This window comes from Chiloscyllium plagiosum, chromosome 33 (genome assembly GCF_004010195.1).
Source record: "Chiloscyllium plagiosum isolate BGI_BamShark_2017 chromosome 33, ASM401019v2, whole genome shotgun sequence".
NCBI lineage: Eukaryota > Metazoa > Chordata > Chondrichthyes > Orectolobiformes > Hemiscylliidae > Chiloscyllium > Chiloscyllium plagiosum.
Window position 1 is genome coordinate 40,923,385 of NC_057742.1, and position 13,584 is coordinate 40,936,968.

Below are 13,584 nucleotides of genomic sequence, written 5' to 3' on the forward strand. Positions count from 1 at the left end.
GACCTGCATGTCCTTGGTGGAGTGGGAGGGGGAGTTGAAGTGTTGAGCCACGGGGTGGTTGGGTTGGTTGGTGCAGGTGTCCCAGAGGTGTTCTCTGAAACGTTCCGCAAGTAGGCGGCCTGTCTCCCCAATATAGAGGAGGCCACATCGGGTGCAGCGGATGCAGTAAATGATGTGTGTGTGAGGCCTATCACCCTCACCTTAACCTCCTTCCACCTATCGCATTTCCAACGCCCCTCCTCCAAGTCCCTCCTCCCTACCTTTTATCTTAGCCTGCTTGGCACGCTTTCCTCATTCCTGAAGAAGGGCTCATGCCCAAAACAATTCCCCTGCTCCTTGTATGCTGCCGGACCTGCTGCGCTTTTCCAGCAACACATTTTCAGCTCTGATCTCCAGCATCTGCAGCCCTCACTTTCTCCCTGAAGCAGTACAAGGTCCATTCCACTTCAACATTTTCCTAATTAGCACTGAATTAATCAGACCACGATTGGAGGTTATTTTAAATAAAGAAAGCTTGTTGTCAAGAAACATTTTAAACAAAACTAGGTTTCACTAAGGAATGGTATTAGCGGAAAGTAAAACATCAGGTCAGTAGCATATCGGGAAAACTGTCACAAGGCAAGACAACAAATTTGAAGTGGACACTATTAAAGGAAATAGACATGAAATTTAAGGATTAATGTTTGGAAGAGGAGCTGGGTGAGGAGTGGATGAACTGGTGTTCCTGTCGTCTTGCTACAGTAACCACATCTCTGATTCTGAAATATCTTAAAGTAATTAAAACTGAACAGAGAATAGCTGATTTTTGATGTTATTAATGACAACCTTACATATGGTCAGGTGCCTCCTATCAATTCATATTACAATGAAAAAATTTGATTCCTAATGTGCCTTTCAAAACTTCAAGAGTTTCCAAAATGCTTTACATTCAATGGAGTCAGAGAATCACAGAATCCCTACAGTGTGGAAACAGACCATTTGGCCCAACAAGTCCACACTGACCCTCCGAAGAGTATCCCACCCATTTCCCTATCCTATTACCCTACATTTCCCGTGACTAATGCACCTAACCTACATATCCCTGAACAATTTAACATGGTCAATTCACCTAACTTGCACATCTTTGGATTGTGGGAGGAAACTGGAGCACCCAGAGGAAACCCCCACAGTCACAGCTGCCCGAGGCTGGAGTCCTTGGTAAGGCTTAGTCACTGTGATGCAGGATAATCGCTGTAAATTTCCATGTGGCAATCTCTGACAAGCTACAATGTGATAACTGACTAGATTGTTTTATTGAAGTTGCCTGAGGGATGAATTTTGAACAAGACTCCAGGGAGAGATCTCTAAATTTTTGACATTGTTCTTGGGGAGCAGACTGCGACTTGGTTTACACCACCTCCTTCCGCAGTGCACCCCTCTCAGCACCATTCTCGAATGTTATGCGCTCAAGTCTCTGGCATGTGATACCCCACTCCCATCCGGCTTTGGTCAGCCTCATTCTCAAATTTGCTCAAACATTTAAACAATTCCAAATATTTCAGGAATCGCACAGAATCTCTGCTGTTGGTACCAACAATGTACATACCGTGTATCAGCTAATGATGCTCTGGTACTCCCCCATACAGTCACCACCATTGCTGGGACTCCTGCAGAAAATGCAGAAACACACACCTGAGGTCACAAATCTAACAGACCGTGTGTCTTCACTCATTCAATACACATTGCAACTAACAACAAATAATATGCATTTATATAGAACCTTTAAAGGACTAAAATGTCACATGGAACTTACCAAGCATAATTTGGACACATAAGGAGAGAATACAGGACGTGAATTTAAAGAATTGTCTTAAAGGAGGATAGTGGCATTTACGGAGGGAGTTCCAGAGAGTATGGTCCAAGCAGGTAAAGGCAGAGCCAACAAAGGCAGAATCATGACAATCATGAGGATCAAGAGTTGAAGCTTGATATATATTTTGGAGAAAAATAGGCCTGGAAGAGATTGAGAGATACGAGGCCATGGAGAGATTTGAAAACAAAGATGGGATTTTAAATCGAGACAATGTTTAAACAGGTGTCGGTTATTATAATGCAGAAAGCCAGTCAGTGAAGGTTGTGCTGGAACCAATCTTTACTCAGTCCAACATTTATTTACAGAATAAAACATGGCAAATATTCACCTCCTAACTCATCCATCAGTGAGTGTCTCTTATGCTGAAGTGAAATCCCAGTTAAGGCCCTCAAACCGCATATAATTCACAAAATAAAGGTACAAATAACACCAGTATGCGTCAGTAAGCATAGGGTGACTGAGACATGGTGCTAGTCAGAGCTTGGGTATCAAACTCTTGGTTGATATCAAGTTTATTGCTTTTACACATTTCATCCAAGCTGACACTAGTCAATGTCATTACAAATCTGCTTACAAAGATTGCAAAACAGAAATAGACTATTTCCAACCAATCTCTCTCCATGGTTGTCCTCTGCATGAGCAAATAGGTTATAATTGGACCATTCCTTCCAGTTCCCATCATTCCCCTGTACAATCTCATCTTGGATGTTCACTCACTCACTCACACCCTGGAAATGAATTCTGAGTCCCACAACTCTTTTCACAAGGAGATTTCTTCTGTGTTTTCTAAATCTCTTCTATTTAATTGTTTATTCCTGTCTCCTCACCTTGCCTATTTTAGTATCACCTCCATTTTGAACACTATTGCCCCTAACTGTTTCTCCAAATCATAGATAAAACATAACGAATAGATATGATTCCAGAGTTGGACGCCTCATTTCTAAGTGCACTGAAAAGCTGTCCTTAACCTGCATGGTTATTAAAGCTTCCCAGTCGTCTGTTTTATTTCTTGCATCCCATATGGGTTTATTTTTGTCTAATGGGTGGAGTTTGTTCCCTGTGATTAAATATTATTGCATCATGTGGTTAAAATGGGCTTTGATCATTTTTGCAGCTATCAATTCACCAGAGGAATGGAACTTGACTGGACTTTAACTCTTGCCCAACATTAAAGCTAGTGTGCTCGCTGTACTTCCCATCTTTATACGTTACCATTGTTCATAGAATCCCTACAGTGTGGAAACAGGCCCTTCGGCCTAACAAGTCACACTAACCCTCCAAAGAGTATCCCATCCAGACCCATTCCACTACTCTATTACTCTACATTACCCTTGACTAATGCACCCAACTTACATATCCCTGAACAATACAGGCAATTTAGTATGGCTAATTCACCTAACTTGCCCATCTTTGGACTGTGGGAGGAAACTGAAGCACCGGGAGGAAACCCACACAGACATGGGGGGAATGTGCAAACTCCACACAGACAGTCACCCAAGGCTGGAATCAAACCCAGGTCCCTGGCACTGTGAAGCTACAGAGCTAACCACTGAGCCACCGTGCCACCCAAATTGTATTTAGCATTAAAATTCCACTGACAACACTGAAATAAGCAATGTAACTTTATTGAAGTCAACATGAAGTACTGCAATATGTTGTGAAGTCCGTGCATTTTCCGTCCCATTTCTGGATATTGCCTCCCCCCCCCCCCACTCTGCATGGTGATATCTGGACATTGCCTGCCTCTCCCCCCCCCACCCCCGCCACTCTGCATGGTGATCATCCTGGTATGTGTCAGGTGGGTAGAAAGTTAATATTACAAGACAAGCAGTAATGTGTAGGTTTGTGGGTAATAGCAGAGAAATATCTGAAATGACTGCGTATATAAAGAGTACACCAACTAACATATTCACAGTAGACAAAAGGGAGAAGAAGGCTCTTCATCTGAATGCATGAAGCAGTCATAATTAAATGGATGATTTGGTAGCATGAATAGAAATAAAACGTTATACTGTAATAAAGTGGACAAAACAGAGACACGTTTGCAAAGTGAGCAAAGCCAGGAACTGAATAGTCCAGTGTGCTTGACCTTTCAGTATGATAGGAAGGAAATGGAATGAGGCGAGGCAGCTCTCCAAATGAAGGTTGCTATCAGTACACACATGAGAAATGATTGTAATTCAGAAGGTCAAGATGTAGAATCCATTTGGGTGGAGATACAAAATAGCAAAGAAAAGAAATCATTACAGGGTGGCTGGAGTAGTTTACAAAGTCCCTAACAATACCTACAAGATAGGACGCAGTATAAATCAAGAAATAATGGTGATTTGTAAGAAACGAATTGCAACAATAATGGGAGACTTTTATTTCCATAGAAATTAGATGAATCAAGTTTCCGAAAATAACCTTAAGGATGAGTGTATTGAGATTATTCAAGACAGTTTTATTTTAGAACAATGCATTCTGCAATCAGCCAAGGACGATGAAATTGGGTAATGAAACAGGACTAATCGATGATCTCCCAGTGAAGGATCCCTAAGGCAAAAATGATCATAACATGATATAATTTCAGATTCAGTTTGAAAAGTAAAGCTGAAACAGAATTGCAGAATTATTACAATACAAAATGAGACATTTTCAGGCCTTCACACACTCAACCTCTCATGCACCAATCTTAATCATGCACACACAAAAACTACATCTCACACAAAAATTGTGACACCGAAATACTCTCTCACACCCCCAAACAGTCAGACACACACATATATTTTTACATAAACACACACAGACCCCGCAAATACATGCTCACACTCAAATATTCTTGCCTGAATCCATGTTAGAGAAGAATCTATCTCTCCTCTTACTCAGACACACACACACACTCCCACATTCTCACATGCACTGAGAGCCACACACGCACAAATATTTGGGGTGGATTATTCCATCTGGGAAGTTTGTTTTATTGCTGATGTATTTTTGTTCATTTTTAGACAGCACACAACTTGAAGCCGTGGTAGAACAATGTGGTGTTTTCTAAATTCCTGTTTTCGGGATAAAACAAGCCTGTCTCCTGGTTAAAACTGAGAAAGATTCTGAACATGGCCTTACATCTCCAGGTCAGGAGCTGACTGACACACCACCTTTCATATATTCCTATCCTTTTGCCTGTTTGAAGTTTGGAATGTTGGACACACAGTGCTAGAAGCATTTAATTATCTTGGGGCAGTAGCTTTAAACAGCTTCTGGAATTTGCATCTTATTTAAGTGAAGCTTGCACATCCTTTCTGACAGAGTTCTCCATCTCCTGCTTCTGTAAAGCAAGCTGACATTTCTAAAGTGCAGGAATGTACGAATGAAACAGCTTTTCATTTGCATTTCCCCTATCCTGTGCTGACGGAATTTCAGAGTCTAACTGAATGTCTCTCTGTTCCTGCACTCAGTTTAACATTGTACCGTTTAGTTTATATTGTCTCTTCTCAATCTAACAGCCAAAATGCATTGGTTCACATCTCATTGTATTATGTCTGCAGGAGGCTGAGAGATGATAGTGTACAAATATGTGATAAGTTTTAATCTGCAAAGCCGGGATGAAAGATTCAGAAGGTGTCAGTCAGCCATTTTGGATTTGTTCATGGCAGCCATTTCATACTAGAACAGCACTGACATTGACTTTATGAATAGGGAAAGGCAAGAAAGAGTGGGGACTTGGGAGTCTGTGTATATTTGAGTGCAGCATAGATTCGACAGAATGGTAGCTGGGCAGCAAGGATTTCATGGCAAGGGAGTGAAATGACACAACCCAAGGGATATATTCCTGAAAGTTAGAAGGATCTGCGATGACTGAAGTTATCAAGAGGATATTAGAAATTGTTGGGAGAGAGAGAGAAAGAGAGAGAGAGAAAGGCTTCTTGCTGCATCTGTATCTAAAAATTAGGATCATTGTCTTAAAATCTAACAATAGCCTGAAACCCTTTCAGAGATTTAGTTTCGTATTTATACTTAAACATATACATTTATAGTATGCAAGACATATTTATATACAGTCATAAACATGATATAGTTATGCAACAAACACGAAATATCGTTATAAATCTCATGTCTCAAACATACCCAGGATAGGGACAGCATGGGGAGCTCTTTCAATGATGTCGCAGACAAATATTTGAAGGACAGGCATAATCCGAGCAGAGTTAAACTCCTTCTTAACTGTCTCTGTCACACACCACACCCCCTAACACATAGGTATACACAGCTGTGTCTAGATGGTCGCAAGACCATCTAGAGACACCATCTTGAACCCTCAACTGTGATGCAGCTGACACCAAAATTGGTGGTGCAGTGGACAGCGAAGAAGCTTACCTCAAAGTACAATGGGACCTTGACCAGGTGGGCCAATGGGCTGAGGAGTGGCAGATGAAGCTTCATTTGGGTAAATGTGAGGTGCTGCATTTTGGAAAGACAAATCAGGGCAGGACTCATACACTGAGATCTTGTGGAGTGTTGCTGAACAAAGAGACCTTGGAGTGCAGGTTCATAGTTCTTTGGAAGTGGAGTCGCAGGTACGCAGGGTAATGAAAAAGGCATTTAGTACACTTGCCTTTGTTAGTCAGTACACTGAATATAGGAGTTGGAAGGTCATGCTGCGGCTGTACAGGACATTGGTTCGGCCACTTTTAGAATATTGCATTCAATTCTGGTCTCCCCCCTACCAGAAGGATGTTGTGAAACTTGAAAGGGATCAGAAAAGATTTACAAGGATGTGGCCAGGGTTGGAGGGTTTGAGCTAGAGGAAAAGGTTGAATAGGCTGGGGCTGTTTTCTGTGGAGTGTCAGAGGCTGAGAGGTGACCTTATAGAGGTTTATAAAATCATGAGGTACATGGACAGGGTAAATAGGCAAAGTATTTTCTCCAGGGTGCGGAGTCCAGAACTAGAGGGCATAAGTTTAGGGTGAGAGGGAAAAGATTTAAAAGGGACCTAAGGGGCAACCTTTTCATGCATAGGGTGGTATGTGTATGGAATGAGCTGCCAGAGCAAGTGGTAGAGGCTGGTACAATTATAATATTTAAAAGGCATCTGAATGGGTAAATGAATAGGGAGGGTTTAGAGGGATATGGGCCAAGTGCTGCAAAAAGTCTGTAAAGGGATATAGACAATTCAGTAAGTGGGTAAAAATTTGACAGATGGAGCATAATCTGGGAAAATGTGAAGTTGTCCACTTTAGAGTGAGGAACAGAAACAATTATTTAGATGGAAAGAGATTGCAGAGTGCTGTGGTACAGAGGGATCTGGATTCCTTGTACATTATAGACAATACGTTAGCATGCAAACACAATAGTTAATTAGGAAGTCAAATATAATGTTTATTTGAAGGGGAATATCAAAGGAGTGATATATTAGAGGTAGTTAAGTCGAAGATCCTAGGATGAAGGCATATTCTGTAAGGGAAGGTTGAACAGTTTGGGCTTTTCACTGGAGTTTAGAAGAATGAAATAAGATTTTATTTGAAACATATAAGATTCTCAGGGGTTTAGCTGGGTAGATGCTGAAAGGATTTTCCCTGTTACCGCTCCCAAGCATTGATCCAGAACTAAGGGGTACAGGTTGAAGATGAAATTAAGGTGGAGCACAAGAGGAATACCTTCTTTTGGAATTAATTAAGTTTTGGAATTCTCTAGAGAGGAGTGGAGGCTTGATCAATGAATTAATGTAAGTTCGAGGTAGTGAGGTTATCTGTAAGGAAGTGTGGGATCATGGGATATTAGAGTCATTAGAATAGTTAGATGGTAGATTGTGACCAGTGTAGATGCAATGGGTTGAAGGGCATTTTTCTGTGCTGTAGATCTCTGTGCCTTTATGGGAGAAAGGCAGGAAAATAGTGTTAAGGCCAGAATTAGATAAGCCAAGATCCTAATGAATAGTGGAATGAGTTTGATGGGCTCCTGCTCCCATCTCAGTGCTCAGTCTCAAGTGATTCAGGCTGAAGTTAACAGGAGGGGTCGTGGGCCAAAGGGGAGGAGGGTTGTGATTGGCTGAATCTGTGACACCGAAACTGCTTGATGAATTATTGAACTGAGAGATGGGCACACCAATCAACAGCATGTAAACAACATCAGACAAAGAGTACAATGGATTTGAGCATCCTTACCCCAACCGAGCAGAATTAATGCCCAGAGATATTTCTTGTCTGATAGGAAAGCCATGAAGATCAGGCTGTGCAGATAGAGGCCCTCCACCAGGATCCAGTAGTGATTAGTAGCAAGAAAGTATAGGAATATCGTCACTGCCACTTTACAACCAACCTGGAAATGTACAGATCAGTTATCAGACCGAAACAGCGATCGGTACAATACTATGGCATGTGTGGCCCCTACATTTGTTATACAGTGTGTGCTTTTCAGGCACTGACTGGGCAGCTAACTTCTCAGTCTGGTGCCAGAAGGTAGGTGAGAAAGGTACATCATGTTGGGCCAAATAACCAGCGATCACCCAGTGCCATGCTGGAAAAAGGATCATTCCCATTGAATACAGAGATAAAGAAATTCATTCCATTTCTTTATTGCCCACTGTAAGAGGGCTTGAATCTGAGGCACTCGTCACTTTAGCTACAAACATAAAAGCAGCCTTTTGGAAAGCCTGAATCTGGAGCTTTTAGGAGGGAGTTTGGACTGTGAGTAAGGGGTGAGCTGGGAGGGGGTGACAGACTGTGAGGAGGGGATGGGATGTCAGGCTGGACAAGCTGCCAGCCAAATCTCCCCTGCACCTTCCCATTTTGACAAAACCTGTGAGTCACTGGACGGATGAAAGATTCGGGCTGTGTTTTGGGCCATTGGCTTTGTTCCAAAGGTGCGACAGAGTGGGGGCAGGAAATTCCATCAGTCACAACAGGACAGAGAAACAGCAAGTTACAATTATTAGTAAATTCATATAATGAGGAAAGTTGGAGTGTGCCTGGAGTCACAGGATAATGAGTACTGCTTTCCTTCCCTAAAGAATACCCTGAACCCATGTAGTTTTACAACAATCCGATTGCTTCAGTGTCACTCTGATCCAGATGTTACAAGCTGAATTTGAAACCATTATCTTGACATTTACAACATAGAGTCAGATGGAGGCCATTCAACCTGAGTCTGTGTCAACTCTCTGTAAGCACCTACTCATCTCTTCACATTCCCATACCCTGCCTCCCAACACTGCAAATCTTTGTCCTCAGATAATCCTCCGATTCCATTTTGAAAGCCACATTGAAAGTGCCTCCACGGTCTCAGGCTGTGCATTCCAGACTGTGACCCACTCACTGTTTGATGATGTTTCTCCTCAGGTCACTGTACCTTTTCCCGATCTACTCTGCCCAGACACCTCATGATTTTAAAAATATCTATCAAATCTCTTCAGTCTGTTCCTCTCCAAGGAAAATACTCCCAACTTCCCTAATCTATCCATCAAGTGAAGTTCCTCTCCCTGGGAACATTTCTCTGAATATTTTGCACCTTCTTTCTAAGATGTGCTGGCCAGATTCAGATCCGATTTTCCAGGTGAGGCTGAACCATTGATCTATAAAGGTTAGTTACAAATTTATTACTAAACACCTTGGATGTTTTACTAACTGCTCTCTGAACCTGCTCTGAAACCTTCGCTTCGTTGTGGACATAGAGGAGCTCACTTGGAGCAGCAGCAAGAGGGGAGTGGGAGTCAACCTAGAGGTAAATGGTGACAATGGAACCTCAGGATAAAAACCTGAACAGTGAGGCACAGGTCAAGCTCAGTGAGAACAGCAGCAAGAGAGGAGCAGTGAAACTTTCACTGTATCTAGTCGCAGAGCTCCTGAGGTAACAGTAGGGTGAAAAACATAATGCTTGAAATATTGACTCTCCTGCTCCTCGGATGCTGCCTGACCAGCTGTGCTTTTCCAGCACCACAATGTTTGATTCTGATTTCCAGCATCCGCAGTCCTCACTTTCTCCTGAAAAATGTAATGCAAGGCAACGAGATTGGCTGCTGAGGAACCAGCTTTCGAGACTGAGTGGGCAGTACTGGCAGTGAGGTAGAGTGTAAAGTCCTTGCTTTGTGATTTGTTAGGAATAGAGAGACAGAAGGAGAAATCTGATTTGGCAAGTAGTGGGTAAGGTTCCTAGTTTATTGTCTGTAGTCGATAAGGATCACAATGACGGGAGACCTCTGTCCCAAAATGTGGGAGATCAGGGACCCTTCCAGTCTCCATGGTAACCACATATGCAGGAAGCTGCAGCTCCTGACTGACTGTATGAAGCAGCTGGAGCTGCAGATGGAGTCACTGTGGAGCATCTAGGAAGTTGAGAATGTCGTGGTTAGCACGTGAATGAGCTGGGCACACCATGAGTAAGGATTACCACGGGCAAAGAAGCATGGTGTGACCACCAGGGAGACTAATAAGTCTGGACAGGCAGAGCAGGAGTACCCTGTGGGATTCCCCTCTCAAACAGATAGACTGAGTAAGACATGAAACATTAACTCTGATTTCTCTTCATAGATGCTGCAGGACCTGCTGAGCTTTTCCAGCAATTTTTGTTTCTGAGAAAGATAGTGTTGGGGTAGATGGCCTCTCAGGTAAAGCAGCAACAGCCAAGTTTGTGGCATCACAGTTGGCTCTGCTGCACATGAGGAGACTAGGAGCGCTTCAGTGACAGGGGTGTGGAAGCAAATGAGACTCTCCAATGGTACGTTGCCTCCTGGTGCCAGGGTCTGGGATATCTCAGAGCAGCTGCAGGGTATTCTGAAGAGGGAGGGTGAACACCCATGAGTCATTGTACATGTCGGTACCAACGTCGTGGGTAAACAAAAAGAAATGACTTTCTGCAACAGGAATTTAAAGGGAGTAGTAGATTAAAGAAGAAGAATACTAGGGTTATAATCTCCAGATTACTTCCAGTGCCACGTGTCATTGAGTATAGGAATAGGAAGGCAGCTGAGATGAACGTGTTGTTAAAGGGACTGTGTAGGAGGGAGAGTTTTGGATTTTTGGATCATTGGGACAGTTTCTGGAGTATTTGGGACCTGTATATGCTGGACGGTTTGCACCTGAACAGGAATGGGCGTAATGCCCTTGCTGGGCGCTTTGCTCATGTTGTTGGGGAGATTTCAAATTGATTTGTCTGGTTGGTGTTGGGGGGGGTTGGGGGGGAATGGAATTTAACAGTGTAGATGTAAAGTCAGGACCAACTACCAACCTGTAAGGGTTGACCTGACCTCCCAGTCACTGCCCATTTCAATTCCCCTTCCCACTCCCTTTCTGACATGACCATCCTTGGCTTCCTCCATTGCCACAATGAATCAGACCAAAAATTGGAGGAACAACACCTCATCTTCCACCTGGGCAGGCTACATCCCTGAGGACTCTAACCTTCCTTCCCATCCCCCAAATCTCTTTCAAGCTCTGCCTCCTCCTTTCCATCCCTCCGACTGACCCTCCTTCTAGATTCATTCCTTCCATCGACCATCAACTTATCACCACCTCATCACTCTGTCCCTCTCCCCACCATAATCTGCAACTCCCCCTCACCCTACCCCCATTCCTGAAGAAGGCTTATACCCAAATCCACCTCCAGATGATGCCTGGCTTGCTATCTACTTTGGATTCCAACATCTGCAGTGTTGTTTTGCCTCTGACTGTTAACACGGATGAACTTAGAGCATTGATCAGCACATGGGTATATGATATTGTTTCAATTACTAAGATATGATTTAAGAGGGGCAGGATTTCAAGTTTAACATTCCAAGGTATAGACGTTTCAGTGATGAGGGGGATGTATGAGAGTTGGGGCATTACATTATTGATGAAGGAAACCATCTCTGCAGTGATGAGGGAGGATGTCCCAGAAGAGGTTTTAACTGAGGCCACCTGTGTAGAGCTGAGCAATAACAAAGAGACAATCACTTTGCTGGGATTATACTACAGGACTATCAGCAGTCAGAGGGAGGTAGAGAAACAGGTATGTCAGCAAATCACAGAAACAGGACTATCGTGGCTATTGTGGTAGGGTACTTCAACTTACCTAACATTACCTGGGATTGACTTATCGTGAAAGGATTAGACAGGGTGAAATTTTTTAAAAGTGCATCCAGGAGAGTTTTTTGAAACAGTATGTAGATAGTCCTTCTCAAGATGGGGCGTGCTAGACATAATCCAAGGGAGTGAAGCTGGTCAAGTGGTTGAAGTGTCAGCGGATGAACATTTTGGGAATAGTGACCATAACATTAAGTTTCAGAGTCGTTATGGCAAGGGATAAGGGCAGTATAGAAATTGTGTCAAAACTGGGGAAAGGGCAATTCCAATATTGTTAGACAGCATCTGGCAAACAAACTGGGACCAGCTATTTGCAGGGAAGTCAACATTTGGAAAGTGGGAGTCCTTTAAATGTAGTATAGTGAGAGTTCAGTGCCGACACGTTCCTCCAAGAGGCCAAGGGCAACATGTTCAGGGAACCCTGGATGTCCAGGGGTATCAAGAGTTTGATAAAGAAAGAGAAGGAAGCATCTTCTCCCAGAGCATCTACAACCTCATCACCTCAGGGGATCTCCCATCCATAGTCCCAACCTCGCCATCCAAGAACCCCACACCACCCGGTTCTACCTCCTACCCAAACTTCACAAGCGTGTCTGCCCCAGTCGACCCATTGTTTCAGCCTGCTCCTGCCCTACCAAGCTTATCTCTGTATGCCTTGACACCATCCTGTCTCCTTAGTCCAGGATCTCCCCACCTACATTTGGGACACCACCCACACCCTTCACCTCCTCCAAGACTTTCATTTCCCTGACTCCCAAAGCTTCATCTTCACTATGGACATGTAGTCCCTGTACATATCGATCTGCTACAATGAAGGCCTCTAAGCCCTCCATTTCTTACTCTCACCCCGACCCAACCAGTACCCCTCTACTGACACTCTCAATCAATTGGCCTAACTGGTCCTCACCCTCAACTACTTCTTCCAATCCTCCCACTTCCTCCAAACGAAAGGGGTAGCCATGGGCACCTGCATGAGCCCCAACTATGCCCAGGAGAAAGTGAGGATTGCAGATGCTAGAGATCAGAGTTGAGAGTGTAGTGCTAGAAAAGCACAGCAGTTCAGACAGTATCCAAGGAGCAGAAGAATCGACATTTCAGGCATAAGCTCTTCATCAGGAATGTGGCTTGTGGGCTGGGGGTCTGAGAGATAAATGGGAAGGGGTTGGTGGGGAAGGATAGCTGAGAGTGCGATAGGTAGATGAAACTGGGGAAGAAGGTGATAGGTCAGAGAGGAGGGTGAAGTGGATAGATGGAAAGGTGATGGACAGATCAGGAGGGCATTGCCAAATTGGGGCCTTGGGAGTAATGTGGTGTGGGGAAGGGGAAATGAGGAAACTGGTGAAATTCATATTACTCCCGTGTGGTTGGAGGGTACCAAGGTGAAAGATGAGGTGTTCTTCCTCCAGGCTTCAGGTGGTAAGGGTTTGGCAATGGAGAAGGCCCAGGACTTGCATGTCCTTGACAGGATGGGAGGGACGTTGAAGTGCTCAGCTATGGGGCAGTGAGGTTGGTGGGTGCGGGTGTCCCAGAGATGTTCTCTGAAATGATCCGCAAGTTGGCATCCTGTCTCCTCTAGAGGAGACCACATTGGATGCAACGGATACAGTATATGACATTGGTGAAGGTACCGTTAAAGTATGCCTGCCTCTTCACTGGTATGTGGAACAGTCCATCTTCCACAGCTACACCGGC

General features: G+C 43.8%; 1 protein-coding gene across 3 annotated transcripts in view; it reads right to left on the minus strand.

Annotated features, from left to right (window-relative positions):
* Positions 1 to 13,584, minus strand: part of LOC122540036 (parathyroid hormone/parathyroid hormone-related peptide receptor-like) — a 114,520-nt gene that overhangs the window by 42,077 nt on the left and 58,859 nt on the right. For all 3 annotated transcript variants that reach the window (XM_043675359.1, XM_043675356.1, XM_043675357.1), the window contains exons 8-9: positions 7,999 to 8,152; positions 1,586 to 1,646 (exon numbers count right to left, since the gene is read on the minus strand). In XM_043675359.1, the coding sequence (XP_043531294.1) occupies positions 1,586 to 1,646; positions 7,999 to 8,152 (215 nt within the window). The remainder of the gene's footprint in view (positions 1 to 1,585; positions 1,647 to 7,998; positions 8,153 to 13,584) is intronic.